Below are 26,553 nucleotides of genomic sequence, written 5' to 3'. Positions count from 1 at the left end.
GCGGAGATCAAAATCAGAAACCAAGTCGCGCCGGATGCGGAATGCGGGGGAAAGGGATAGAGAAGAGGGGGATCTGTCCAGGACACGATGATCCGTCTCTTCCTCTCCAGTTCCTCCACTGCCAAGATGGTCGCATCGGTACTCGGAGCATATTCTCCCCCTCCTACTATTACTTGGAAGCCAGTACGGGCTCAACACCTGTAAACTCGACCTGATCTACCTGGTATTCCACTCAGAAGTGAGTTGGGGTTCATTCAATTCGCAAGCTCTTCACCTGATCACTCACGCGCTAGACAGACATCGATTCGGTCGCTGTCAGCATTGTAAAAACAACAAAAAGTAACACTACACAGGATCAACCCCTCTAATGACGACAACACCGCACTGTACTACTTGAAAAAAAAAGAGTTGAAAAAGAAAATAACCATTCATGATCTACTCGAGTATCTTTGTCTTATCTTCTCCCCACCAAAGAAAGCTATTGTCCTGTGACTGTAAGCATGACGGCAAAGACTCGGACCTCATCACCAATCGGCTGCGCGTGCGACCTCCTCCTCTTCCACGGTCCCAACGGGAGAGTTTGACAGGATTCAAACTTTGAAAATCCGGGGATCCGTCATCCGTGCGAGTGTCTGGGGAGAACGTGAGAGTAGATGGATGTACTTGTTGGTTGATTTACGCTCTGGATAGGAAGGATGATCCAGGGGAGGAGGAGGAGGAAGAAGAAAATAAGGACGAAGGAATGGAATCGTCAACGCTTGGAGAAGAGTCTGATTCCCTGTGGAATCCAGGATCGCCCCATCCACAGTGTATCCTTCTTCTGTGGAAATGGTGAATGGTGGATTACCTACCGACCATCGGGAAGCGCGGAAAGTCTTGAAATCATGGGGTCGTGCCAGGAAGAGAGGACCGTTGGAAGTTTGTGTGACAAGTCCAAGGCAGAGAAGAGGAGAAACTAGTAGTACGTGGTTTATACTGTTGACTTAGAAGAGGATCACTAATGTCTCCTCGAGAAAACGGAATGAAGACTCGCAGGACGAGTACTTCCCGTCTCATGAGAGAGTACATACCGGAGTCAAGTACTGGTGGTCACTACGAATTCCCACCCGGAGTACTTTACTACATACACAGTGCAACCCCCTCCCTCTATACAATCACTCATCCTCATCTCAAGCATAACATTCCTCCACTTCCAACAACAAGCTGGAAATTCCTCGAACGCATCTCCTTCCAGGACTCTACAAATAGTCCGACGATAAAAATCCAACCCCGGAGATAACCCAAGACAGTTGGTCTATTGAGCGATGTAGGAAATAAAGGAGGACAATAGTACCACGCTTACTATAGTAGTAGTTCTCCACCACTTGTCCAACGTGATTGACAGATCCTACGGCCCACTCCTCTCCTCCGCACCACCAACCTTGTTTTTTTGGGGGCATCCTTTCTCTCTCTGTCTTTCCTCTATCCCCGCACTTTCATCTCTTCTTCTTTTTAAAAAAAAGAAAAATAAAGAAAAAGCAAAAGAAAGCCCCTCTTGACCCACCAGAGTAGTAACCGCGGGAGGCTCGAAGCGCCCAACACCTAGAATTAATTCCGGATCGGGCAAGTGACACACACACACTCAAACTAACGGTATATACGATCTACTTGTAGGTAGTAAGCAGTAAAGGTGATGAAATCAAGGACTTTGAGTTTCAAGGTTCAAGGACGGAACTTGATCGGAGTCGGTAGATAGTAGGTACTAGATGTCTGTTTCTTTTTTCTTTCTTGCTTTTCTTGTTTTTTTGGAGGGGGTTTTATTTCAAATCTCAATCAACCCGGTGGGTTGACTAGGGACAGGTTCTGCACCTTGACCTTTGCTCGACCGTGTTTACTTGGATTGCTCTCTGCTTCCAAAGGGTTCACGTTGTCGTAATGCTTAGTGGCATCGAATCTCTTCGAAATCCATATACAGAGGTCGTTTGAGAACAGTCAACTGGCGTGTTCATGGGGTGCACCGGTCGGTCCACAGTCTATCTACGCGACGAGATACACTATCACAACTGCATACTCCTGCGAAAAGGTCGACCAGGACGGGCAGAGGGGGGGGGAAGGATAGTCCACAGACAGACTGCCTCCACACTAGAGGGAAACAGGCATGGAGCGTAAATCAGCGCTGATCAGATGGGAAGAGAGGGGGAGGGAGAATTTGGAATGGTCATTCTCGTGTGTCATGGTCATTGCAATGAGAGTCAAGGGGCAGAGTGATCTCACGACTGGATCAATGGAGAAAATTCTTGCCTCGACTCAAAGTCACATCAAATCAGGTCAGAGGGCAAGGGCCCAAGAGGTAGACATTAAAAGATCCCGCCAATATCATCAAAAACAACATTACCTGGTCATCACACATCTCCCTCAGATCATCCCGAGAACAGAGGAGGACAAGGGGGGGGGGGGGAAACATTCAGATCCAAATGACGAGACTAGAAAAACGACCAAAAGAAAATGAAATGAAACAGTATGGCCAAGTGCTTGTGTATAGAATGGACATAGTGAGGAGGGGGAAAAAGACGAATCAAATGCTCAAAAGCTCGAAAAGACATTAAAAAAAACATACATCGTGTATTGCTCGTTTCCCATTAAATTTTGATGTGTGTGTGAGAGAGAAATTACAAGACCCTTCCCGCCTCGCCAGCAGCAGCAGACTCTCTCTTCCTCTCTCTCTCTTCCCGTCGTCTTGGTATGACAAACGTGATCGTAAAAGGGGAGTCATCCAAAGGGTCATTGTACTTGTTCCACGCCCACTTGTCTTGATGCATTCCCGCATCTGTTCAAAGGACACTTCCTTCCTTGCCAGCCCCTCCTCGTCTCCGCGTCTGCCAGGCCTGAAATCTAGGGGCCAGGTTGTTGAAAATGAAGGCACGGGCAGGACAATCAATCTCCCATGTATCACAGAACTGACCAAATCATGCCAGATCTCTTCATCTCATGAGTGCAAACTAAGGATATGGGCCGCTTCTTCGAGTATATTCAGACTTTGTGGGCGCGGCTGTGAGCCGTATCGCCGTGGCAAACCCTGGACCTGCAAGATTCGGCCGCCTTTATAAGCACATCAACCTGGCTTCTTACATGCCCCATTAATCGTCGGCTCAGGATAGCATGAAGTATGCCGACGACCTTTCAAGGACTTCTTCAGCCTTGGCCGCGGAGGGGCGGGGAGGAAATAGAGGGAGGAAAGTGAAAGAGGAGGAACATATCGCTCATCACTTTCAGCCATATGGTCTTCTTCTTTCTGTCACTTCAAAGGCAGATTTTTGAATGCGCATGCCACCCTCAAGACAAAGAGGGGTGAGAGAATCCTCAAGAGGAATGGAACAGAGAAATCAGTTTGCGGCCAATGGTCGTTTCGATCTCCGTACCATCGCGCGCAATTTTGACCTCACGATTTGCATTCCAAGGGTTCCGTAACCCACGCGTGCGGTGGAATGGAACCCGCTCAGTCGACAACCATTGTATGCGGAACGGCTTGCCGAAAGTCTGCGTTTCTTCTTCATCTCCAGTCATCGGCCCCACGGTGATAGTAGTTGCAGTGGCGGCGGTGGTGCTGGTGGGAGCTGGGCCAGATGGAGGAAGAGAGGATGCAGGTGGAGGGCTGAGGCCAGCTCCCGCACCCTCGATTCCGGTCTCAACATCTTGGCCGGCATAATATTCGTCCTCGGAAGATTCCACTTCCCAGAAAATGGTCCCACGAGCCGAGTCGTCAATGATCCGTCCTTTCGGCGCATTGTCGGTGGCGGCAGTGAGGGTGACTTCCAACTCATCGGTCATACCAGGATGGGGGTCGGGACGAGGCGGCATTTCCAGGGCGAGCTCTTCGTCATCATTGATGGAGGATTGCATCCGCGCATAACCAAAGTATTCACCGGATTTGTTGGCCGAGAAAATCAGATAGACATTGTCCGTGTTCTGAGGAGGAAAAGGAAGGATCAGTAATTTATCCTTTCAGCAAGTGGGCCAAGACAAAGAATGAAGAAAAGGATCGAAAAAAAAATCAAAGAGTCAATATCACTCACTTCAAACGCATGATTCAGGTTGACTTCGTTATGCGTCTGCGTTGCCCAAATTCCGCTGTAACGACTCAACTCCAGATCCTCCACTGTCAAACTCTTGACGATAAAGTATCGATCCAAGATTCGAGCAGGCGCCGTAGCCATCTGTGGTCCAGCCGTTGAAGGCTCGCGCAAGGGCGCAATCTCTAGACTGGTAGAAGAACGGGGGACATCCTCGGGGTGAGCCCGGGAGACACCTGTGTTTAGCCCTGCACCTGCACCTGCAGCACCGATGCTCAGCCCCGACCCTGGTGCAGTGAATCCTTTCCTGAGTCGACACACCAGGCGCACCCCTTGAAATCGAGAATCATGGAAGCGAGCAAGAGCGGCGGAGCATGCGGCAGCGGATTTGTAATTCACAAACGCGCAATTGCTCTTCGAGATCAGAAACACACTTTCGATACTGTCAACTGCGTCTTGGGAGAAGTGATCCTTGAGGTCGACCACGCTGGTGCCCGGTGGCAAATTGCCTACCCAGAGTGCGTGGCCAGATTGTTTTGGCTTTCGAGGGGGTCCGCGAGGAGTACCGGGTGGAGGGATCAAGGGCTGACTGGGATTCTGCGAATCTACGGAAGATAAGGGAAACCGTTAGTGCGAATGTTTTCCATGGGCGGATCTTCTTCTGCAATAACGGGGGTTTTCTGTGACTGGCCACATTTGAGAAAGTTATAACGTACCAACGGCGGTAGATGCCGACTGAGCAAGTCTTTTGGGATTGGAGCCGTCCACAATGGTCTTGGACACGTCGTAATCTCCCCCCGTGCCTCGCTTGTCAGTGTTCGTCCGAGAGGTTCCAGACGCCGCGCCAGATACTGGCTGCGAAAAGCTCCCCTGTTGGGACTGGTTGCCTGGAATATTACGCAGTTGAACCGGTTCAGACTGTGACCCATGCCGGGAGAGTGGGACATATCCAGGAAGATAATATCCTGCGCCGTACGGAGGGACTTGTCCCGGCACCATCTGCATTGTTGGATTCGGGACGTACTGCGGGTAATGGCCCGTGGTGTGTTGAGCAGGCCCTGGTTGCGACATCGGATAAGGCATATAGCCCGACGCGTAGGGCATTGCATAAGGCATGTTGCCTCCAGCATTCGAGCCAGCATAATGACCCATGGATTGCATCGGGTATGGGAGTACCTGAGGGTGCGTCGGCAGATATTGGGGCGGGAGCTGTTGAACTTCAAAGGGCGAGGTCGGCGATTGATGAGTCGGGAGGGCGTAGGCCATATGGTTCATGTTCAGGGCAGACGGTCCGTAATGTGCCTGATTGGGATTTGGAAAAGCCGATGCCGAAGCGGATGAGTGGTTTGAGTATCCCGATCGCGGCATCCATTTTCCGCTTGATGCATCTAAGATGAACACAATGCGTCAATAAGAGGCTCCTCTCGATATCGCTTCGTCACCATAGCAAGAGCTTGTGAGACTTGCGCTGAATGGAAGTTACTCACCAGGCATCGCATTCGTTCGCTGCGCATTGGGCGTCGAGCCCAGGGGCAACTCCTCGCCTGATCTCTGGACCGTGTTGGTCTTTTCCGGAGATACATTGCACATGAGGACTAATCTGGTGGACGTTTGTGCGGCCGAGGTATATATGGGACGCAAAAGGGATTTTCTAGCCACCATGTGAGCTCAAAACGAACCATGGAGAATCAAGTTTCAAGTGTGCTCTTCGCAGGACTTACCTCTCACGCCGAGCCCGAAAGGGCTATAAGCTGCTTCGGGCCTGTTTAGACCGTCCACGAAAGCGGAGGACCCCCAGGCAATGACTCTTATCCCCAGATCACAAATTTCTCGCCAGCACGCTAGCCCAGCAATGCAGAGACCTGATCAGATGCCAATATGTCGGTCAGCCATGTGCCCGAGGAATACAAAACAGAGTGAGAATGACGAAGAGCATCAATCCTGACATGCATCTTTCAAGACGACCCGAGGAGAGTCTGATGAAAGACAGCCGACATTGGCATGAGAAGTCAAGTGTAAGGTGAGTTGGGCCAAAGATGTGTCCACACAAAAACATGTTAAGATTGATGACAACGGGTTCCATGCAGGAAAATCCTGGGTCAAGGGGTGCAGAGGGCAGCAGGTCATAGGGTTTGCAGGTGGGTGCCCACATTCAGCCCATGAGACCATAAAGAGATGCCAGCAAGTGTCGACCACACCGAGGGGGAGGAATCATCAAAGCCAGAGCGAAGGTGCGGATTCAGGTTGTGTAACATGTAATCTGAACGACAGAGAAGCCGACAGACCAGACGGGGACTGTGTGAAGGAATTCAAAAAATCCTGTTCGGGATACATGTGAATGGACAGTCTCGTCGAGGTGCCCGACGGCAGAGCTCACGTCCACAGGGGAACAACGTTTTGCCCTCCTCGTCATGTGAGAGAAATCCCATCACATTGTCCAGCTGCGTGATCCAGAGAGGGAGCCCCATGGAACACGGGAATTCAGGGCAACCTCAGGCATGGAGGAGGCATGATCAGTGGAAAAACAACATGCAAAAGCAAATATCGCCTCGGTGAAGATACCGACGTTGAGATCCGATGCCTGGTCAAGCATCACATCTGAGCAGAGAGGAATAGTGGGCAAAGGACTGGGTAACGATCAATGGCTGTCTCTGGCGTTGGGTGGGAAGTACCTCCCACGCGCCTAATGTAAGGGAAGCGACTTCGCCAAGAGCGCTGGCCCACTGTGAGTCGAGGCCAACGCTTAGCCCTTGTAGGGCACTGGTCGTCCGCACACAAAGACGGACGGGGGGAGGAGGAAAGGGCTAGCGGTGGTCTATAGACACATGGTCCCAGGAAGACACCACACAAATTTCTGCCATGCACATGTGTTGACAGGATAGGGCAAAGAGGGAGGGCGTTTAGAATGCACTTTCCACTGGAAGAACATGATAGCTTACCTGGCTCACGCTGAGACAAATGGGATGGCCGCGACAAGAATCAAACGAACCGAGTCCGCTCGGGGACGAAAAGAATTTAGCGCACCCTAGGAGGATCGTGTCAGAATCGGCAAGGCCCGAACCTGACGAGAAATATAGATTCCCCGTCCAACACAGTGTGTCACGGGGGTGGAAAAGATCCGCGCGGGGGGCGAGAGAGGCAGCGCTAGACTGTTTGGAGTCGTTAAATATGAAACGGGGAATCCGATGGAAGGCTGGAAGCACTGCCCAGAATGGAGCTCCCCAGGGGAAAATAAAGGGCCAGATAAGACCATTGATAGGCTGGTCGAAGGCCAGGCTAGTGGGAAGGACGAGCCAGGCCCGCTGGAGGAGACAAACCCGAGGGAGCGGGTGTGGCTCAACGATCAAGAAGCACGAGAGCACCGGACAGGGGCAAGGAAGAGGACGGTGATGTGGATCGTGGAGTAGGTACAGATGGGGACCGATGGGGACAGGGGTGGACAGAGAGGTACGTACCGGTTTGGAGCCCGACGAGTCGAGGGTGGTGATTCGGTCAGGAGACGAGAGAAAATTGAACGGAGACGCGAGTTTGCTTGGCCAAATGGAGCCAAAGGGGCCGTGGGTACAGGACTTGAGCTGCGGCGGGGACCGAGAGAGAGAGGTAGAGAGAATGCACAGATAGGCTCAGCTGCGACGTGCCCTTTGCAGATGGCGACTGTGGAGAGCTTGAACGGGGACTGCCGAGAGGGCGAGTGGGAAGAAAAAGCACAAACAGACCAGGCTGCAGGATAATGGGGAATGGGCGAGGACGAAGAGGCGAGTGGTGACAGATGAGGATACTGGAAAAAACACGCCGACAAAAAGAAAAGAAAATATAAGAAACCAAAACAAGAAAAGAAAAAGAAAAGCTTAACTATTTAGGTCAGGCGAATGAGATGCAATGGCAAAGAAAAGAAAAATACTTCAAAAAAGGTCAACTAGATGGGAAGTGGAAAAGGCCCATCCAGCTCGAAGCAGAGGGGCCAGGAGAAGTCTTCAGCCCTAATCAGGTCGAGCCACCGGCGAAGCTGGAGGAGCTTGCGATTTTGGAACGGGCCCAAAGGGTACCGAGACAGGAATTTCAAGAACTACTAAGCCCACTCGAGAGGGTTTCAAACTGGGAGCTGGACGGACCGCTTCCAATCACGTAGCCGGTGACTGACAGCGGGGATCGGTATAATGAACCGTCCGTAAGGTAAAGCCCAAGCTTGACACGGATAAAATGGGATTATACGGAACCACGAGTCAGCTCAGTCAGGTGGACGGGCCGGATGGAATGCGTCAAAATGGACAACGGGCCAGAGCCGCAGTGAACCGATTGAATCAATGCAATTGACTTGGGGCCGTGAAAAGGAAAATCGCGCGGTTTCATAGGCCGAGGTCGTGCAAGACCTTGAAGTTAGTTATGCAAGCGAAGAGGCGAATAAGGAGCCCACACGAAACGGGATGCTGGCGCTGGTCAGGAACGGGGACTCTTCAAAGACCACTTGAGGTGGGTCGAAGCTGCCGTTTGAGGAATGCGGTGCCCTTTGACGGGGACCTAGGCGAGGTGGACGTGTGGATGAATTGGCCGGGGAGCGATGGGCATTGGGTAATGAGGAATCAGTATAGCTGTGTGCGTGTGTAGATGCATGCGAGAGAACGTTAAGTGGATCTCTTCTTATTTTTCTTTCTCTCCCTCCAGGGAGCAAAAAAGAAGCATAGGAAGGCAAAGAAGCTCCGAGGCAAAAAACCCCCCCCCCCCCCGTTGTCACCAGGTACGAAAGGAGCCCAAAGATCTGTACCGAAGTACCTTCGTCTCCACAATCCTCGCTTCTTAATAAGATCTTCGTCCACTTGGGACGACGAGTTTCTTTTCGGATTTCCCAATTTCCTTTTTTTCTTTTTTAGTTTTTGTGTTTCTCCCTCCGGTCCTTTTTTAGCCCCTATGCGCCACTTCATCTGTCGATCCTCTTGAATTTGGGTATAGCTGCGCTGTAGGCGTTTCTGAATTTGTCTATTGTCCTTTTTTTTCTCTTTTGCTGCTTCTCAGGCAATTGATTTTCTACGTGATGATCACATCTACTGAATCCCCGTCACTCACAAGGGGGAGCTCTGGTGGATGATGATTATCTTACGCATACCAGAGACCTTGTCCTTTTTCTAAAGTACTCCAATACTTCAGTTTCACCTTCCACCTTTCAACTGATTCCACTCATATTGACTTTTTTTTGGGGGACACTAATACTGTGAAATCCTCCGTACCAGCGGGACAGTGAAGAGAAGAGGCCGTGCTGTAAAGTGGATCGTGGCTTGAGCGGCCCACGGATCTTCCGGTGTGGTATCCTGGTGATGGGCCGAGTTTGGAGGTTTTTGCACAAAGGAAATTGGAGGCGACATTGTTGGAGACCCGTCAAGCAGTTCATGCTTGCAAAAAACGCAATTATTTGTCCTAAGAAAGAGAGAGAGAGAGATGTATATTTATACAAGTTTTTTATAAGTTTTTTTTTAAAAAAAAAGAAAAAGAAAAAGAAAACTTCCGCTGATGCTTTTGAGGATTTTTTGTATAGTAACAGCTATTAGCTAGAACTGAGTATAACTCCGAAAGGCGAATGCGCTTGGTTCCCTTGCTGTCCATGATCCCTCAAAGTTTTGTAGAGGGTGCACCAAGGGAGACGTGTGTAGTGTGAGACTTGGATGGCAAAGATCACACTTATGCCAGCAGTGAACCCGATGGACGGCAAGGGTCACAAAAGAGAGAGGCCGACGTTCTAGATTAGGGCAGCCAATCCGTAGCACTGCCCTCGAGGGTTGCCACTGTCAGGGGGTTGTCTGATCATACACCATACGATGCATAAGCGGAGGTCAAAGCCTTTAAAAGTGGGACTCTAGGCCGAGAGAGGAAAATATACTTGACGCGGCAAGAGACCACGAATTTAAAGTAAACACTACCAAGTTGTCAACTGTCTTACCGCGTGATTTTGATGGCAGCTCTAGTCATTGGAATTGTCCTCTACTTGAATACGAGAAGCCTCGTGGTGGCGTGGCTACCAGAGAGTCGGTGTGATCTTTCCTTTCTCAGGTCAAAGGCTGAGGAAAGATGGCGTTGATGGCGCCTTTCGCCAAGCGCCCGTGGTCGCGTTTCATTTTCCTATTCTAAATGTAGTGGCTTACTCGAGAACCCATAGAGAGGGCCAGAAACGCGTGGAGGTGCTTTGGTCTCCAATCACGGCAAAGGTGAGTGTGCAAGCACCAGTGAACGGGGGACCCGAACAATAGCCCCAAAAATCCGAAGACGAAAAAGCCCTAATGGCAATCGGTCGCGAAAAACCGGGGGGCACCACGCTCGGCAGTTTGGTGATTACACCCTTGACAGGATCAGCCGAGAGGACCGAGGGACATGTGTTTCTGTCTCAATGGAAGAATAAAGAAAGCGAGGAGAAGAGGGAAAAAGCAAAATGAACAGATTGATGTGCGTAAAATTAAAATTCACTTGCGAATGGGGTCGAAGCGGACCTGCTACACTCCCACTAGACTCGATCACGTATCCGCCGGCAGCGGGTCCACCCTCCAGTTTTGGTGGCGCCGGAAAGGGGGTAATGAAGAGAAGTTGGATCATGGAACCGCGCAGCTGGTCTGTGAACAATTGTGCTACTTGCTGAGTGATTTTTGTCTTTTTCCGCCGTGGAGTAGATCATTTCCACCCATTCTCCAGGACGGTTTTCCCGGGAGATAGTCTCGCCTTGTGCTTGTGGTTTTCCACAGTGATTCTACTACTGTAAGCGACTCGGTGCATCAAGGCTGATCCATGCCGCACTGTCGGCTACGGTAGGGAACCGCTGTCAAGTTGCAGAACATGATCGTGTTCGCTTTGAGAAAGCACTGACGTTCCGGGTGGAATGTCATAATGACGAAGTGTATTTGTCAAGACTCTAGTGAGGTATCCATTGATTGACAGACGCGTAAAAAATCTTGCGGAATAGAAGTCACGAAAGTGGCTTGCAAATGATGCAAGCCATATGTACGGATGCCCTGAGGGTCAAGGTTCGTGGAATGGTGAAATGGTGGAATGGGGGGATTGCGGACGACACGAGGGACGGCACGGTGACCACGATGACTAAGCGACGTGACGGCGCCACTGCTGGCAGCGAACTTATGCGATGGGCAAAAGGTACGGTCGGACTGGGATTGAAACCTGAGGCAGAAGTTCATGTCCATTCTCATGCATCACTGTCCCTCCAACAAGGCCGCCCTGTGGTGGCAGAGGGATAATGAATCCGGCCCTCCCATTACATAGTCACCAGGTCGGATCCGCCGTCAGGTTGTGGGTCCGCGTCAAAAGGATCAATGATGACACGGTTGGGGCAGGAGTACGACTGCCGTTCAATAATTTACAGGATATCCAACGGTCGGCTAAAGACATATGTGCACGAAAGTGGGTATATGGCACCAAGATGGATTGTCTCTGACGAAGGCACACCTTGACGTTCCCGAATCGCTGGGGCCTTTCGGTGCGACTGTACTGTGCAATCGACAAGACCCAAATGTCAAGGACGAATCACGTCTGCCCTATTTTTCGATTTTGGATTTTCCCAAATGGACCGACGACCCGCCCGTCGGCCTGTGAAGCCAACCAATGAGAATCACCAGTCATCCCGTCGAGGTCCCAAGTGTCCTACCCTGGCGCCTGGAGACGCCTCTCGCCTCATCGAGCCTCGCCATGATCGATTCTGATAGCACTACGTAACCGACATGGCCATCGAACCTACGATGCGAACAGTTTCCTGGGGGTTCACTCGATGCATGTGAATTCAAGGCAGAATTATCGGTGTTTCTAATCCCCTAGTCATCATCTCGATTGTAAATGCGCATTCCTCCATGCATCTCCTGGCTCATTCGCCTTCTCGACCGGTGTGAACCGAGGTATTGGCTATGGATCAGTACCTCCAATTGACTCTTTTTAAGCATGTATCACCTTCGTCTTGGTATCAATCATGTGCCCAACCTCCGCAATCGATGCAGGAGCACATCCTGTAGTTGACGAAAACTCTCACACAACGCCCGGCACCCCCCTCCTCGGCCGCCGTCGTGCCAGTTTGTAATCTCCATGGATGAGGAAGGTCGCCTGCAGATCAGATAGTCCTCTCAAGATTACATGTCATGCGCGTTGCTGTGAATCCCAAGACCCGAAATAATGCTCGATTTTTCCTTCTCCTTCCATCTTCTTCTTTGCCGACGAAGTGCTGGTCACTCACCATCCTGCTACTGTATGTCCATTTTGCAGCTCCAAGCCACCGCTGACGTGCCCTGACCCTACCTGACCTAGCTGTCCCACAACTCGGCTCCGGACTGAGAATATTCTGAATTTCAACGCAGAATTGCTCTTTTTTTTTCTGATGGAGAGTCCGGCATGATCTCTCAGAATCGGAATCCAGCAAACCCCCGCACCTAGGTGCACTGAACCTGGCCTATTCTCTACTATCTCTCCTATGAATAGACATCCTCGTCGGCGATCGTCACATAGCTTCGCTTTTCGCCATCGAGACGGGACGGAGCCATCCACTCGTGAACCTTGGTCGTCTAGAATTCACCAATTTGCTGCCTGATGGTTCGCCATGCAGAGTGCGAATGATATCTCGAGCTGGGGCAGGAGTAGGGGTCGAATAACGTTCAACGGCCACCCGACGAATCCTTCCGCCAACTTCAAGGGCTCGTCAAATCATGCCTGATCTACAGATGGAACGATGCAGATAAGATATCCCATCAACTCTGGCGGTATGGGAGGAGAGATGTAGAAACCAATTCGACAGCAAGTCCCCGGAAGAGCAGAGTGACGGATTTGCGGAGTCTCGCATCGGCCACGGGAACACACCCAATCTGTTTCGATAACCAACCCAAAAAGAGGACTCTGCAACAGGACAAATTGTGAAAGCCAGGCTCCGGTGTTCTTCAGAGCGTTGCGTCCTTCAGGGCAATGTCAATGTTCACATCCAACGTTGGGCATGCCCAGCCACATGACCAACGAGCCACAACTGCGTGCGCGCCCTGTCGATCAGGCCTCAGGCGCGAAGAAATTGACTAATCGGGTGCTCGAAGCTGACATGATGAGTGGCTTGGCACGCCGGCCGGAACTGCCACAGTAATGCATCTCTGCCGTTGTTACTCCAAAACTTGTACCCGCCCAAGTTTACGCCGCCCAAAGGAATGTCTGCAGGTGTCCTCAGAAATACCCATCTCACTCGGACCGCTGCACGTTCAGGCACGGCCAACAACTCTCGGTGCCACCCGGAAACTTCGCCGCCTGACGGCCTGAGAGCGTGAACGCACCTGTCATGCCTGAGGCCAAGAAGAATTCATGACCTGGCATGTCATGATGTCACCGACCGTGACCCGGTGTATTGCGTTCCTGAACGCATTCAGCCAATCATGGCTCCCCCACCGACGTGGAGGAGCATCATGCAACCACACTCGCTGGCTGTCAAGGAAAACAGCCTCTATCATTAACCAAGGCATGATCAACGCCGCTGATGGCACACGAAAGACGGCACAGCTACGAATCGGGGCCGTGGACAAAAGTTGGAACAGCCGCCGCACCCGGTCGATCATCAAATTTATGCCTGTCATCGCCGATTCGGACCTCTGATGTCCGTCCTGGTATGGTCAATAATCCCGCTATTGGCCACCTCGTTGACAGGCAATGAGATTCTTCCTTGGGGAGAGACGGCCGGAGAAGAAGCAAAAGAAAGGTACCGTCACTGTGGCTTGTGGGGCAACAGGGAGTCATGCCGGACCCTAACTCTCCTTCGCTGTCTGTCGTTGAAGGCGGAAAATTGACCCTATCCACCTGCGCCACGTCTCACTAGACAGGAAGGTACATGAGAAAGATTCATCATCAACTCCACCTCACGCTCTCTGGTCCTGATCGCTGAATGGGACAGATCATTTCCTCATTCTCCGCCACCGCAAGGGAAGGGGGACCTTTTTTTTCCTAATTGTTTTCCAAAATGGCTCCATTGGATCACTCCTGCGCTGCGTCGGTCAATATTCTCACATGCCTCGTGCCAATTGATGCAAAGTGTCAGCTATGACTTTTTGCCTTTCACATGTTGCACAGCCCCGCCGTGTCGTTCCAAACAAAATCAACAGACAGAACAAGAGCCCCTACGAAAGCCTATGTTGAGGGGTTGCTGTGGCTTGATCGGCAGCAGATCAGTTGAGATATAACGAAAGCGAATGGTCGATCTTCCGATTTGAAGCCATTGTGACTCACAAGAGTGAAACCGCGGTCTCCACGCCTCAACGCTGCTCCATTGCTCTATGGGGAAACCAAAAACTGTTGCGGCATTCGTTCAAGAGTGCTTCCGCCCTTTGCCTAGTGGGCCATCCTTCTGAATGAGGCTGCCAAGCCTTCCAAATGGAAAACACATTGACAATAAGACCGATGCTTTCCCGGTCAATTTGATACAAATGACCGCGGCGTTCTCGGAGTTGATTTGGCCTTCTCTTTGTTGTTTTTTTTTTTTACTTTTTTTTTGTGTGTGTCAAAAATTTATTCAGCAACCCCAACACGCGATTGGGCCTGGTATATTCGAGTGAGCTGTTACCGAAGCAGCTGCTCTTATCACGTCGCCACATGCCAACCCAATATTTGCCTCGCTGTCGAATGCAATCTTCTCATTTGATGAGGTTATACCAGAGATCGACAAGCTCCTTCCTGAGTTTGATAGACTCCGCAACGGGGCCACGCCAAGTGGCCCGCACATGTGTACGGCCGAGAGAATGTCGCTGCAGACTGTACACAACGCTTTCCCCCTGCCCCCTGGGCCGCTGTGCATTTCGTACGTACCCACTGTGGAGGAGCATCTCCTCGGAGAAAGAAAAAGTTTTTGCCACTGTTAGGCAACGAAGGATCAAGGTGTCCGGAGCAGCCCGATTCTTACCGGTATGGCCTTGAGGGGTGGGACAGCAATGTCCGCATGGCATCTGGATGTGACGAAAAACCTTGATCCTTCGATATCGAAGAATTTCAAGAGTCACGTGACAATAGGCTTGATGCCAGCGTGATCTGAATCGGACATGTTAGTCCTTGTACTGAAAATTGCGGCATGACGCCGGCAGCCTATCGGTAAAGAATACTGCGGCGATTCTCGATTGATTGTGATACGGATTCAGACAGCCGCCACACGGACGATGATGTTGAAAAATGAAACTTGACGTGCAGGGCCTAGGGGAGGAAATCCGATCACAATGAGAGCTCAGTTCGATGGCTTCAGATCGCGAGCTGGCCGTACGGACGATTGATCAAGCCCGAGTCAGTAGACCTGTGTTTAGTTTCATTGTCTTCCGATTGATCAACAATCTTTATCCTCTGGCCAAGAAAGCGTCCTATCTTTTATATCACTCAAGCAGAGTAGTCTAGATTTGATGGAGTGACAGCTCATACGACAGAGCCACGCTTTGAATAGGATTCAAGCAAAAACAAAAACAAACAAACAACAAACAAAACCATCATCAGCCCTTTCCATGCGAATCTTCATACTCTCTGTACTGTACACAAAAGAAATCACTTGGTCCAAGTAATGTCCAGCCAACAGCCCTGCCCGAAGTCAAGAAATACGACTATCCATGTGGATATCCGATGGATGACTTTTCCATCTGGACGATTATTGGTACAGAAACCAGGTCTCTAGGAAGCACTTACTTGAATACAGACATACACGAAGGATAAGTATGTCAGGGATACAATGCCCTTCCAGTAGGTCCACCCATGGATGAGATGACAAGGATAATACGGCATCATATTCCAAAAATCACCACCCTTATCTAAGTAGCAAGTCGATACATGCTTCTTTTTATATCTACATACATGATGTATCAAAGTAAAAACAAAATTGAGAAGACGGAAAGAAAACCGCAGAGCAGAACTACGCTGACTTTATAGGTAAGAGGTAGATTGTAATTTTCCTCTCAAGAATACAGATACATTTTCTTTTCTCGGCCTGCCCTGTACATATACCAGATATTTAGATCGTAGGTAGGAAATGATAGTAGGTCAACTGAGTGAGTTATCTCTTTGAGTGAAGCTACGCGGAAATACAAGTTACTACTAGAGATGCGGAGTTCTAATTAGGTCTGATATGGATGCTGGGCCCACCTAGTACAACACGGGACTTGCTTAGTCCGTAGATACATGTTTAGAGTGGATAGGCAATGAATATGGATATTAGGGGGGGGAGGGGTGTGCACGAATTGCAATTGAAGTAGGAAATCATCTTATTATCAATCATCATAGATTGCGCTCTCCCGACAGACAGCAGAAATTGGATAAGATACTCTAATTTGTGCTTGGGCATGTGAAAGAGCCGAGTTCTCCTGGAAGATATTTTTCTCTAGATAATTGCGCAAGTACCCTTTTTACTGCTAGATCTCTGGGGTGTTACCTTGGTATTTGTGGGATTGATGATGAGGAGCAGTTGCAATGTGGCATGACACTGGGTAGGTATTCTGGGGTAAATTTCATTGAGAGAGAGATTCAGCTCATTGATGTAGCAATGTACATCTTTTATTATTCTCCAATGGGTTCTATTTCCCATCTACATGAATGAAACACACATATATCAAGACGGCTTCTATCATGGGAGGCGAAATCAAAGATCAAGAAAGTTTTCTCGACATTTGATACAGTCTCCCTAGAAGAGAGTGCCAACACAGAATGATTCACTCCTAGGATTGATTGCTAAACCCATCGATTCCTCGACTATGTGTGAGCTTCACCCAAGAATGAAGAGACAATCTGAGAATTATATGACATGGACAATGGGAATTAAAGCACACGGATAGAAATAAAAAGAGAAGTTAGAGACAATTCGTTTCCGACTATAAAAAAATCGCAGACTTGGTACTTTCAAGCCCTATCACAAGAGGATATAAATTCACGCCTTCCCTTTTTCTGATCTCAGTTTCAGACCTCAGTCTCGATGAATGGCCGAGCGTGCCCTTGAGAGAAATAGAAATTCAATAGGGACGATAAAACGCATAACTGGAAAACTCAAGTAAACCATCCAGACACACCTCGTCCAAAGAAAAGTTTGCGAATTACTATGGAACCATGAATATGGAAACAAAATAATTTTATATTTGAGCCCGGCAAGGCAGGCTTGATCGATACTTATCATCCCACAATGGGCCTACCTGATATAAGGAGATTTCTCATGGATATCTGACATTTTACGTATTACTTTTGATCTATTGATGCGTGGAAATGTCATCATGAGAGCATCCTCAGGGAAATATTATTGAACTCATATATAATTGATCAATGTCATTTTCGAAGAGAAGTAGTCCCCAATTTTTAAACGAGACTCGATACGATTTGACGGATGTATAGCGGGAAGATGATGCCGGCCTGCGGTTTCTTGTTTTCTTGTTTTCTGTTTGTTTTTCCTCATTCAGTGTATACCTCGCTCAGTGTGTACCTCTTGACAGTAGTCTATCAGCTCATAAAATCGAACTTGTGAGAGTGATGTGTGCTTGTTTGTAAGCTTGAGACGCCAAGGGGTACGGTACAAAATTGAATCATCTTGGGAACAAGACTTGACACTCGAGGAGGGAAAAGCACGAGCAAAAGAAGCAAATGCATATCTTGAAAATTCACATCTTGTAAGGCATGAATAAGAGTTGGAAGCGTGCAGATTCTCAAATCAAATATTAGATATGGACATTCCTTGAGAAGACCCCTTCCTTAATTGCTAGTAATAAATAATGTTGTCAGGGTTTGGTTCTTTGTGGTTTCACTGTTGTGTAGGCGAGGGAGAAGGGGGGCTTATGAGTAAACCTAGCGTAGTCTTTGTTATCCTACTCAGAGAGGAAATAATTAAGAGGGAGAAAAGGAAGGAGACAAAGAAAATAGCCCTAGTATCATCGAGAAATTAACGTCCTAGTCCAATTTACCTACCTACAGGAGTACCTAGCATCTGGTATAAAAAGCCCTTCAATTCAGTGCTACTATCCTCCGGTACCTACGTAGTATGAATAATTATAAAAGGGAAAATAACAGACCAAGACAGGGAAGAGCAAAGAATCCATAGCATAGGTGTCAACACAAAGATTGGCAAGAGTTGCGGGACAAAGCTTGAAATCCGACAGGAGATACCAAGACATGAAGTGTGTAATGCGACTCCATACAGTATCCATCTCAGCATTTTACACACCAGCAATGGCTGGAGGTTGATACGTGGTAGTCAAGTGATAGTGATAGTGATATCAATGATTCATCAGCTCAGGTTAAAACATACTCAAGTGGGATTTCTTCTCTTCGCATTTACATATCGGGTATGTCATTGGTAAAAAGAAAAAAAAAGGACCTATGTTTCATAAAAGATGGCCCCCACAATAAAAAGCGCAAGTCTCATAAAAGTTGAAGTGCAAGCGGCGACGATCATTCACACCGGTATATTCATCATCGAGCAATAATCAACACAGGGTGACGTACGACTCATATCCATATCAACGTCAAGATACATCATCTTGAATCGAGCATGTAGACAATAATAAACACTTTCTTCTCACTGAGGTACAGGGGAAAATAGGACAAGGGGAACTGAGAGCACAAGAAGGAGAGAACGAATTCCCCGGGTCGTTGATTGGTATAAAAGGCTGATCATTAGCAGAATGTAAAATGTACGTAAGAAGGGGAATGGGAGGGACATATAGATGGACATGATCACATGTAGAAGAAGGGGAGGAGGACAAGGAGGAGTAGGAAGAGGAGTAGAAAAAGGGGGTTATGGACGTGAAAGTACACGGGGATGCAAGAGAGCGGCGTCGACGGCTCACGGTGATGTTGATACCGTAATGACAACAGACAAGAGGTAGTGATGGTGGAACATGACAATGAGCCGGAATCAATGGTCAATTTCCACTATCGATCGATCCCCAAAGAAGCTACCTTGCCCGCAAATCGTGCCCCAGCACTTCCCCGCTTGGATAATTTGTCTTTATCCTTGTGGCTGGTATTCGTATCCAAAGAGCTCGCCGAACTATATGACGCGGAACCCGCAGAGACAGGTCCAGGCCCATCTCGACCCGATAGAGACGAGGAATGAATGGTAGGGAGGGTTCCAAGCGTATCGCTGACGACCGATTTGCCCGGGACGGAGCCAATAAAGGCCGGAGTCCGGGCCGTGCGCTGGCTGATATACAGCTGGGCGGCCGGAGAGAGTGGGATGGACGGGGGCGCAGGCGGGATCTCGGCGCCGTTTTGGACCAGCAGCTCGGCGACGGGGAAAGGGATCGCCTTGGCGCTGGAACGTGCTGAGATGGAGGTCGGAGTGGAGCCCGGAGAGGCTGGGTCGGCGGCCGCTAGGGCCAGGAAGACGGCGTGGGTATTGCGGGACCGGTCTGCCACGTTGACGTTTGCGCGAAGAGCGATTCCGTACAGGACTCCTTGGATATCGTTCTTTTTGATGGATGCCAAGAGAGACTCATCCGGTGTGGCAAAGCTGGACCGTGGAGACGGGAGATGCTCCACGAACGTCCGGTCCACATATTTCGCCGTGATGAATCTGAGTCGCTGCTCGCGAGTCGAGCTGGCGATCGGCTTCACCGAGTGATCCAGGGTGGCCTCCCAGATCATATTACTGACACGGTTGCCAATCTGGAGCAGAATCTCCACAATGTCGTTGGAGAAGGAATGCACATCCAGCGTGAGCGAGCGAATTTTGGAAATGTGCGTGCCCAGTGATCGGTGAATCCCGCTACACTCGATGCACAGGATGATCCCAAGATTGATGGACACCCACTCAACCTTGGACAAAGAGCCACAATCGGCGCACCAGTTGTTTCCTTCGTCCGCGTCGCGGACAACCTGCAGCAATCGTGCTGGATTGTCCTCGTACGAGCTGCTGTCATTCCTCACATAGCTCGGTCGAGCCCCGACTGTGGTGCGACGACTGACGCCAGACACCCCGGAGCTGGAGCTATTCGAGTAAGAATGGTGGCCCGAGACGGATGAGCTTTTGCCAGTCAGAACCGAGCCAATGTCCCGACTCGATGGGCTCTCACTCTTGGACGGCACAGGCGGTGGTGGCATCCCTCGTCCCTCCACAGCACTTTGCAGTGCATTATTAATAGAGCGGATCCAGTTCGCCATATCTTCCTCCGAAGTGGCTTGATATATGCGTTTGAATTGCGGCGTGATCACCTCGAAACAAAAACGCCGCTCTGCGTTTCGGGCTTCGCGAACAGAAGCCATCCGCAAATCAATCGGATCCATGTGCAAATCTAGCTTTTGTTTCCAATTACTGTATTCTGAGAGCTTGCCCTGGTCTAAAACAATCCAGAACCTGAAAAGGGGAATAACAGATTAGTCAAATGAGCCAAAGGGGAAAAGGGCATGACAAAAAGAGCGTTTTGTTTTCGAAGGGGGAAAAACGGATTGTTCAACTTACTTGTGCCACGCCTGTTTATTGATGCCCTTGGGATCCATATGCGAGCCGGGACGCGAAAGCGCCCACAGAAGCCCTTCCTTCCGTTGCTGGCCGGCGGAACGATCAGATCCAAGACTCTCACGTTCCTCCAAATCTCGAATCCCCTTGAAGCGGTTCTGAGCAGGTGCCGTCATGGCGGTGCTTGCCGCCAGAGGCGCCGAGACTCCCGTGGCTGAGCTGACGGAGCCAGCATTGGCTTGCGACGAAACCGACGAGCTGTTGCTAACAACACCCCGAAGTTGCGAACCTGTGCTGTCCGCTCGTCCCAGTTCCACTTCTCCACTCGAGCTGCCATTGTTCAGTGTGGCGGAGGCGACGGTTGTAGACGCGGTTCCCGACGTGGTCGCCAGATTCATAGGGGCACCACTGACCACATCTGGTTCCATATACGGGTTGCTGTTTTTTTCCAGAGCTCTTCGCTTTTCTTCTCGCTCGGACCGTTGAAACTGAAACTCCTTGTCGGCCTGGCTGACTTCGTGCACGAGGGCATTCAATTGCGGTGCCATTTCTTCGACTTTTTGAGCCGCCGCCAGGAAGGCCTGGGCTTGGAACTCTGCATACTTGGTCAAATGAGAAAGGACCTCCTGCTCCTTGCGACCTCCGTGCAGGTCTTGCATGAAAGACGAGTAATCGAACCGCTTCAGTTCAAAGTTGCGCCGCTTCGCCTGGTATTTGGAGTCGCTCTCGGCCCGCTTCTTCTCCTTGAGAGAATCTTGCCGTTGACCGAGGTAGCGGCTAACGTAGGCGTAGTAGTCTCGAGACTCTTCGTCAAAGTCCTTCTTTTTCGATTCGGCTTGTTTGATGTCATTATGATAGAGCTTGATGAGAGGTTCGATCACGAGCTTCTGTAATTGCAAGGTATTCGTCTGCTCGTAATTCTGAATCTGTCGTGCAATCTTCTCAAAGTAGTGATCCAACGCGGGCTGGATCGCATTAGCGTTGGACGTGGACGCATCGCTCAAGGAGCTCAGGAAAGCTTCCATGGCCTCGTTGCAGGCCACTTGGGCTGCCTGCGCGGCCTCAGCCTTTTTGAGCACCTTTTTGATTTTCGAGCGCATGCTGCCGGTCTTTTGCTCCAGGGATTTCATGGTGGCCCGGAAGAGCGGGCCATCTTCAACCGCACTCATGTCCTCCCCCGGACGAGAGTGCACCAGGTCAACTTTGACGGGGGGTGGAGGGGGCGGCGCCGTGGGAACCGGAGGCAGTTGAGGCCCTTCTAGCGATTCGGACGGACTGGTCACTGGGAAATTGGATGCCGACAAGGCATCGCTGTCGCTTATGTGTGAGATGGCCGAATGGCTGGATGCGATGCGATTTCGCGCAGGAATGATCGGCAGCTCCAGGGATGGCGACAACAAAAGCGGACTCGGCAACGGTCGGTTGAGGCTGCTGTGCACCCAAAACTCAAAATGCGCCAGGGTGTTGAGGCGGTTGGTCTTTTGATCATAGTCCAAGAAACTGCAGCTATTGCGCCATCCACCTCCCCGATCCTCGGTCACCTTGGGTGGCTTCCACCGCCAGGACCATTCGAACGAGACCGAGGGGCTGCCCTCGGTCGAATAGTTACCGATGAGTTGGACATTGGAGTTATTCTGGAGGTTTGGGTTTGCGTGGAACTCGCGGGTAATGAGATTATCCAGCTCCTTTGAGTTGGAAGCATGAGCGAACGTGAGTCCCGTGAGGACTGTATCCAGCACCTCCGGCAGCGATGTCGAGACGCCATTCACCGTCGAGCCAGCGACATTCCCGGTTGGAGTTTGACGAAGAACGAATGTGAAGTGGAAGATCAGCTCGTCGTCATTCAAGAGTCGTAGCAAGAACGATGGAAACGGTGCGGTTGGAGGAGCATCCGGATCCTACAGTTTTCATCACCGTCCCACGATGTTAGCTTGTTGTTTTCGACATGTTGGCCCTTTCATGCCCATTTACAGCAATAGCATGCCGTTTTGTTTTGGGAGAGGGCAGGGGTTGGCCCCCCTTCCTCGCTCAAAATCGCCCCCACCAATGTCTCCTACCTGGATATATTCAATCGGGGTATCATCACCCGGCTCTCGCTTCGCATGGAATCTGGTCGCCGGAAACGCATTCGGGGACAGCGTCAACAATCGACGGCGGGAGTTGCTGATCGTCACGGCCGCAATGGTTACTGTTTCAAGCACATAACGACCCCGTTAGTTCTCTCGATCGGGCGCGGGAAGGACACGCATCGAAACAGGTGACTGAGAGCAGCAGTCCGCGACGACGCAAGGTGGGTGAGAGGGGCAGGACACACGTCGATTTTGATCCTTGAAGAACAAGCTCCCATCATCCAGACGGCTTGCGACATTGCCCATGGCGAACTGCGGGCGCGACACCGCCGATTCAAGACACGGCGTGAAACGAAGGCGGGATAAACACCGAGACGATTAGGCGGCCATCGGCAGAGCGGGCGGCCCAGGAGATGTCTCCGTCTTCGTGACAAGAGATGCGTGGGCGCGCAAGAGAGATCCGTCATTCAGATATGGGCAGTACTGTCGAGTCGTGTAGGAGAACAGTGGCCTCGAGTGACTGGTGGGTTCGAATGGCGGAGACCAGCAGACCGATCAGGCGAGAAGGTGAGGAGGGGAGAGGAGGGGGCGGAGCGCAGAAGATGTGGGCACGGAGCACAGGTCAGGTGGATCGGATCAGGAGGAGGTTGTTTTGAAAATGGGCCCCCAAAGAGAAAAAGGGGGGGAAGAAGAAAGCTTAGACGGTGATAAAGATCGGGGAAGGACAGAGAAGGAGAGAGGGGCAGGAGGTGGATGAGAAGTGGGTTTGGATCGAGTTCGATTTGCGCCGGGGGACGCAGGGGGCCTCTTTTTCTGGTGAATCTTTGGGCGGTTTCGGATTTGCGAGGCGGGGGCTGTCGATCATGACGGCCGCTCACCAGTTGGTGATCGGATGAAACATCTGACCACGCGACAGGACCGGTCAACGAACCACGACGTGATGAGATAGCTGCCTACAGTAGATGGACATGCCTCGAGAGAAGGCGCAAGCATTCCTGAAGAGAGGCGTAGGCGTGGGTCATTGAATCAGGACAACTTATGTAATTGGAAAGGGCAGATCAGATGATCTGAAGCCTGATGTGGTGATGGTGAAGCTTCGTAAGCGGCTGAAACGGACTCTCGATCCGATACTCTTCCGCGGCGCTTAAAGGGCTGGACGTTCCAACGTCGGGAAGAAAAGAGATTCGAGAGTCATGAGGAAGAGGAGATGATCCAATCGCCATGTTGCTTGATTTACACAGTACGCAGCTTCACAGGCACCAGGACGGAGAAGCTAAAAATAGTATCATTAAAGCATCAATCACATGGGAGCCTCGTGAAGGTGTGGGTGATACACGCGCACAAAAACCCCCAGAATAAAAAATGAAAATAAACAAAATAGCGCCGCCTCTATCTTTCATGAGCAAGACATCGCATCGTCAACCAGGTCATAAACATCGTCAGGCGTGTTCACCGATCCAAAGGGGGAAAAATAAATTAAAAAAAAGGATCATGATGATAATGATGGGGAAATCAAAGGGGACAGAAAGGACGAGGAGGAGGATGAAACGGGGCGGGGCGACCGACAAGGTTATGGAAACATGCAAGAGAAACGCATGGGACGCTTGAAACAGGCAGATTAACCGCACCAGATCCAGCGGAAAGCAAAAACAGTCAACCAAAGCAAAACAGCAGCAGTTCACCAAGGGAGGGAGAAAGAGCCGCGCAGGGTGGCCTTGATCCGGGTGATCTCCTTTACGCCGCCGTATTCACCGCTGACGAGGCCGGACCCGACGAGACAGCATCCCCCAGAGAAGCAGCGCGATCCCGTCCAGCAAGATGGCGATTGGGGGGGCGATCAGGATGGCCGTCATGTTCCACCCACCGCATCATCTGGCCCTTGACATCGCGCATCTCATGCACGCGTCGCGAAAATCCACCACGCGGCTTCCCGGTGCCACTTCGCTCGTTCAGGGCCTCTTCCTCGGAGCTGGAGATGGACGAGAGGGAGGAGGAGCTGCTGCTTTGCTGCAAGTACGTGATCATCCGTCCTTCTTTGCTCTTGGCATCCTGCTGCTCTTCCTTGAGTTTTTTCATCTTTTCGGCCTCGCTGTTGCAGTCCAGAGTGGTGATGTGGAGGCCGGGGAGATTCGAGGCCATAAAGTCCTTTAAGAGAGGCAGGAGTTCGGCATTGGGACGATAGGTGCCACTGTCGTTGTCGATGTAGAGATCGTAGTCGGAGGGTTCAGTGGACACTTCCTGGGACTCTTGGGAATCTTTTCCGCGTGCGCTCCTGCCGGCGTCTTCCTCCACGGGAAAGTCGTTCGCCTGTGCGGCCGTCGGGGGCCGTGAGGTGGTGGAGGATTGCGAACGGTGTCGGTGTGTGTGTCGGTGGGGTCGACGCGCGCGCACGAAGAATTCGCCGGAGAAGGCGATGTAGCTGGTCACGTCGCTGTGCATCGTATGCTTGCTCAGGAGATCAATCCCGAATTCCTTGCCCGTCTCGGTGAAGCGGAACTTGCCGTCTAACATGAGCACGTAGGTGAAGATACGTCCCCCCTGGCCATACTGGACAAACTCCAAGAATTTCTGGGCCAACTCTCGACACGGTTTGGGGAACACCCCCGACTGGGTGGTGCGGTCGTAGTTGTAGATGCGTTGGTGCTGGTGATGGAGCGCCTTGTGCAGGATGCGGCCGCGCAGGCTCTGGGCCTGGAACATGCCCGCGACGAACGGCTTGAATTCCACATAGCGATGATACATTTGGGAGGGGACGGGCCCCGCCAACTGCATCTCAATCGCCTGGAAACTGCGAAGCGGCGAACAAATCACCAGTCAGCATCGATGACCGTCACTAGTGGTCCGAACCTCCCCTCTGCAGGTGGGGCTTGGCGAGGATGATCCACTCACTTGTATCGACTGATGTCTTTGCCATTCGCATCCTGCTTTTGCACCTGATCCTTGACGCCGGCCAACCGACCGATCAGGGGCGAAAAGTGCTTGAACCACATGTTCGGCCCCACCGTATAGATTTGGCCGCCTTCCTCGCCCGGCGTCCTCCCCAGACATTCCACGCTCACGTAGAGCAATGAGTCCCTATGATGGCCTGTGAGTTTTTGAATGTTGGTGAGAGCGTAGACGCGCTTGCTGGCAAAGCGATGCTTCACCTTGACCGCCTGCTCTCGAAGCGGCGACCACGACTCGGAGAGCGAATGCGTTTCGATGGTCGCCAGACCGAGCTTGTCATCGTGATCCGCGGGGTCTTCGTCCAAGACAAATGCCTTGAGTTTGAATCCCGAGGCGGGCACATTGGCGACGATCCATTCGGCATTCCAGACCGGGTTCTTGTTCTTGTGAACTGTCGGTGTTCGAAAGGTCATGTCCGGATCCTGCTTATGGCGACGGGGCAAGTCCACCTCGAGGCGCGCGGAGACGAAGGGATCAGATGATAAATTGTTGATATCTGCAAAAGGCAGATCCACCGCGCGATGGAAGGTGAACTTGACAGTATACCCCGGCGGCGCATGAGGGATGGGAGTCGAATCATATCCACCGGCGGGCTTGGAGCTGTCTGTCAAGCTGATGTGGTTGGTGATCTTGTCAGCCTTGGAGACCAACTTGGGACCATAATGGTCGACCTTCATCGCACACATGCTGACGTCAGGAGGTGAGACCCTGGTGGGGGTGCAAAGGTCGCGAGGATCGAGCGACTGCGATCAGTCGTCGAGGGGCGGATAGCTCTGACCGAGGAGCGCGAGGGGGAAGAAAGAGCTCACACGGGCGCAGGGAATAGAGTCTCGAATCAAAGATGAAAGGGCACGAGAGTTTGAGCTGCGGCGGGGCTTTATTAGAAAAGGAAGCACGTTGCGCCCGTTCGGAAGGAACCAACAATTTCTACACTGGTTCGCCCTGTGAGATCAACCTAGGTTCAGACCGCGATGGGTACCACGCTGCCTGGGCAGGTCTGTCGAGGGGGGGGGTTAAATGACTCGTTTTGATGGTTCCATGGCAGCTGCGCGCCGGCGGCTCGGTCGGCTTATGTATTTCGACTGGT

General features: G+C 51.1%; 8 protein-coding genes across 8 annotated transcripts; 2 read left to right on the top strand and 6 right to left on the bottom strand.

Annotated features, from left to right (window-relative positions):
• Window positions 1–87: 87 nt before the first annotated feature.
• On the top strand, window positions 88–204 carry POX_h09614 (uncharacterized protein; the record flags this gene model as incomplete). The annotated part of the gene is made up of 1 exon (XM_050118364.1): window positions 88–204. One exon carries the CDS (start codon window positions 88–90, stop codon window positions 202–204), a length of 117 nt encoding a protein of 38 aa, XP_049965151.1.
• A 3,135-nt stretch (window positions 205–3,339) lies between these two features.
• POX_h09613 (uncharacterized protein) lies at window positions 3,340–5,639 on the bottom strand (the record flags this gene model as incomplete). Its single annotated transcript, XM_050118363.1, has 4 exons — window positions 3,340–3,945; window positions 4,053–4,654; window positions 4,766–5,437; window positions 5,537–5,639. The coding sequence occupies 4 exons, from the start codon at window positions 5,637–5,639 to the stop codon at window positions 3,340–3,342; spliced, it is 1,983 nt and encodes a 660-aa protein (XP_049965150.1).
• A 3,467-nt stretch (window positions 5,640–9,106) lies between these two features.
• POX_h09612 (uncharacterized protein) lies at window positions 9,107–9,406 on the bottom strand (the record flags this gene model as incomplete). Its single annotated transcript, XM_050118362.1, has 2 exons — window positions 9,107–9,169; window positions 9,272–9,406. 2 exons carry the CDS (start codon window positions 9,404–9,406, stop codon window positions 9,107–9,109), a joined length of 198 nt encoding a protein of 65 aa, XP_049965149.1.
• A 1,130-nt stretch (window positions 9,407–10,536) lies between these two features.
• Window positions 10,537–10,704, bottom strand: POX_h09611 (uncharacterized protein; the record flags this gene model as incomplete). The annotated part of the gene is made up of 1 exon (XM_050118361.1): window positions 10,537–10,704. One exon carries the CDS (start codon window positions 10,702–10,704, stop codon window positions 10,537–10,539), a length of 168 nt encoding a protein of 55 aa, XP_049965148.1.
• Window positions 10,705–13,703: 2,999 nt separating this feature from the next.
• POX_h09610 (uncharacterized protein) lies at window positions 13,704–13,802 on the top strand (the record flags this gene model as incomplete). The annotated part of the gene is made up of 1 exon (XM_050118360.1): window positions 13,704–13,802. One exon carries the CDS (start codon window positions 13,704–13,706, stop codon window positions 13,800–13,802), a length of 99 nt encoding a protein of 32 aa, XP_049965147.1.
• Window positions 13,803–18,926: 5,124 nt separating this feature from the next.
• POX_h09609 (uncharacterized protein) lies at window positions 18,927–22,826 on the bottom strand (the record flags this gene model as incomplete). Its single annotated transcript, XM_050118359.1, has 4 exons — window positions 18,927–20,349; window positions 20,455–22,349; window positions 22,509–22,639; window positions 22,766–22,826. 4 exons carry the CDS (start codon window positions 22,824–22,826, stop codon window positions 18,927–18,929), a joined length of 3,510 nt encoding a protein of 1,169 aa, XP_049965146.1.
• A 752-nt stretch (window positions 22,827–23,578) lies between these two features.
• POX_h09608 (uncharacterized protein) lies at window positions 23,579–23,743 on the bottom strand (the record flags this gene model as incomplete). The annotated part of the gene is made up of 1 exon (XM_050118358.1): window positions 23,579–23,743. One exon carries the CDS (start codon window positions 23,741–23,743, stop codon window positions 23,579–23,581), a length of 165 nt encoding a protein of 54 aa, XP_049965145.1.
• Window positions 23,744–24,254: 511 nt separating this feature from the next.
• POX_h09607 (uncharacterized protein) lies at window positions 24,255–26,152 on the bottom strand (the record flags this gene model as incomplete). Its single annotated transcript, XM_050118357.1, has 2 exons — window positions 24,255–25,308; window positions 25,410–26,152. The coding sequence occupies 2 exons, from the start codon at window positions 26,150–26,152 to the stop codon at window positions 24,255–24,257; spliced, it is 1,797 nt and encodes a 598-aa protein (XP_049965144.1).
• Between the last annotated feature and the right edge of the window lie 401 nt (window positions 26,153–26,553).

Source organism: Penicillium oxalicum, chromosome VIII (genome assembly GCF_001723175.1).
Source record: "Penicillium oxalicum strain HP7-1 chromosome VIII, whole genome shotgun sequence".
NCBI lineage: Eukaryota > Fungi > Ascomycota > Eurotiomycetes > Eurotiales > Aspergillaceae > Penicillium > Penicillium oxalicum.
Note: the sequence above shows the minus strand (reverse complement) of the source record. Positions and strands in the feature narration are given on the sequence as shown.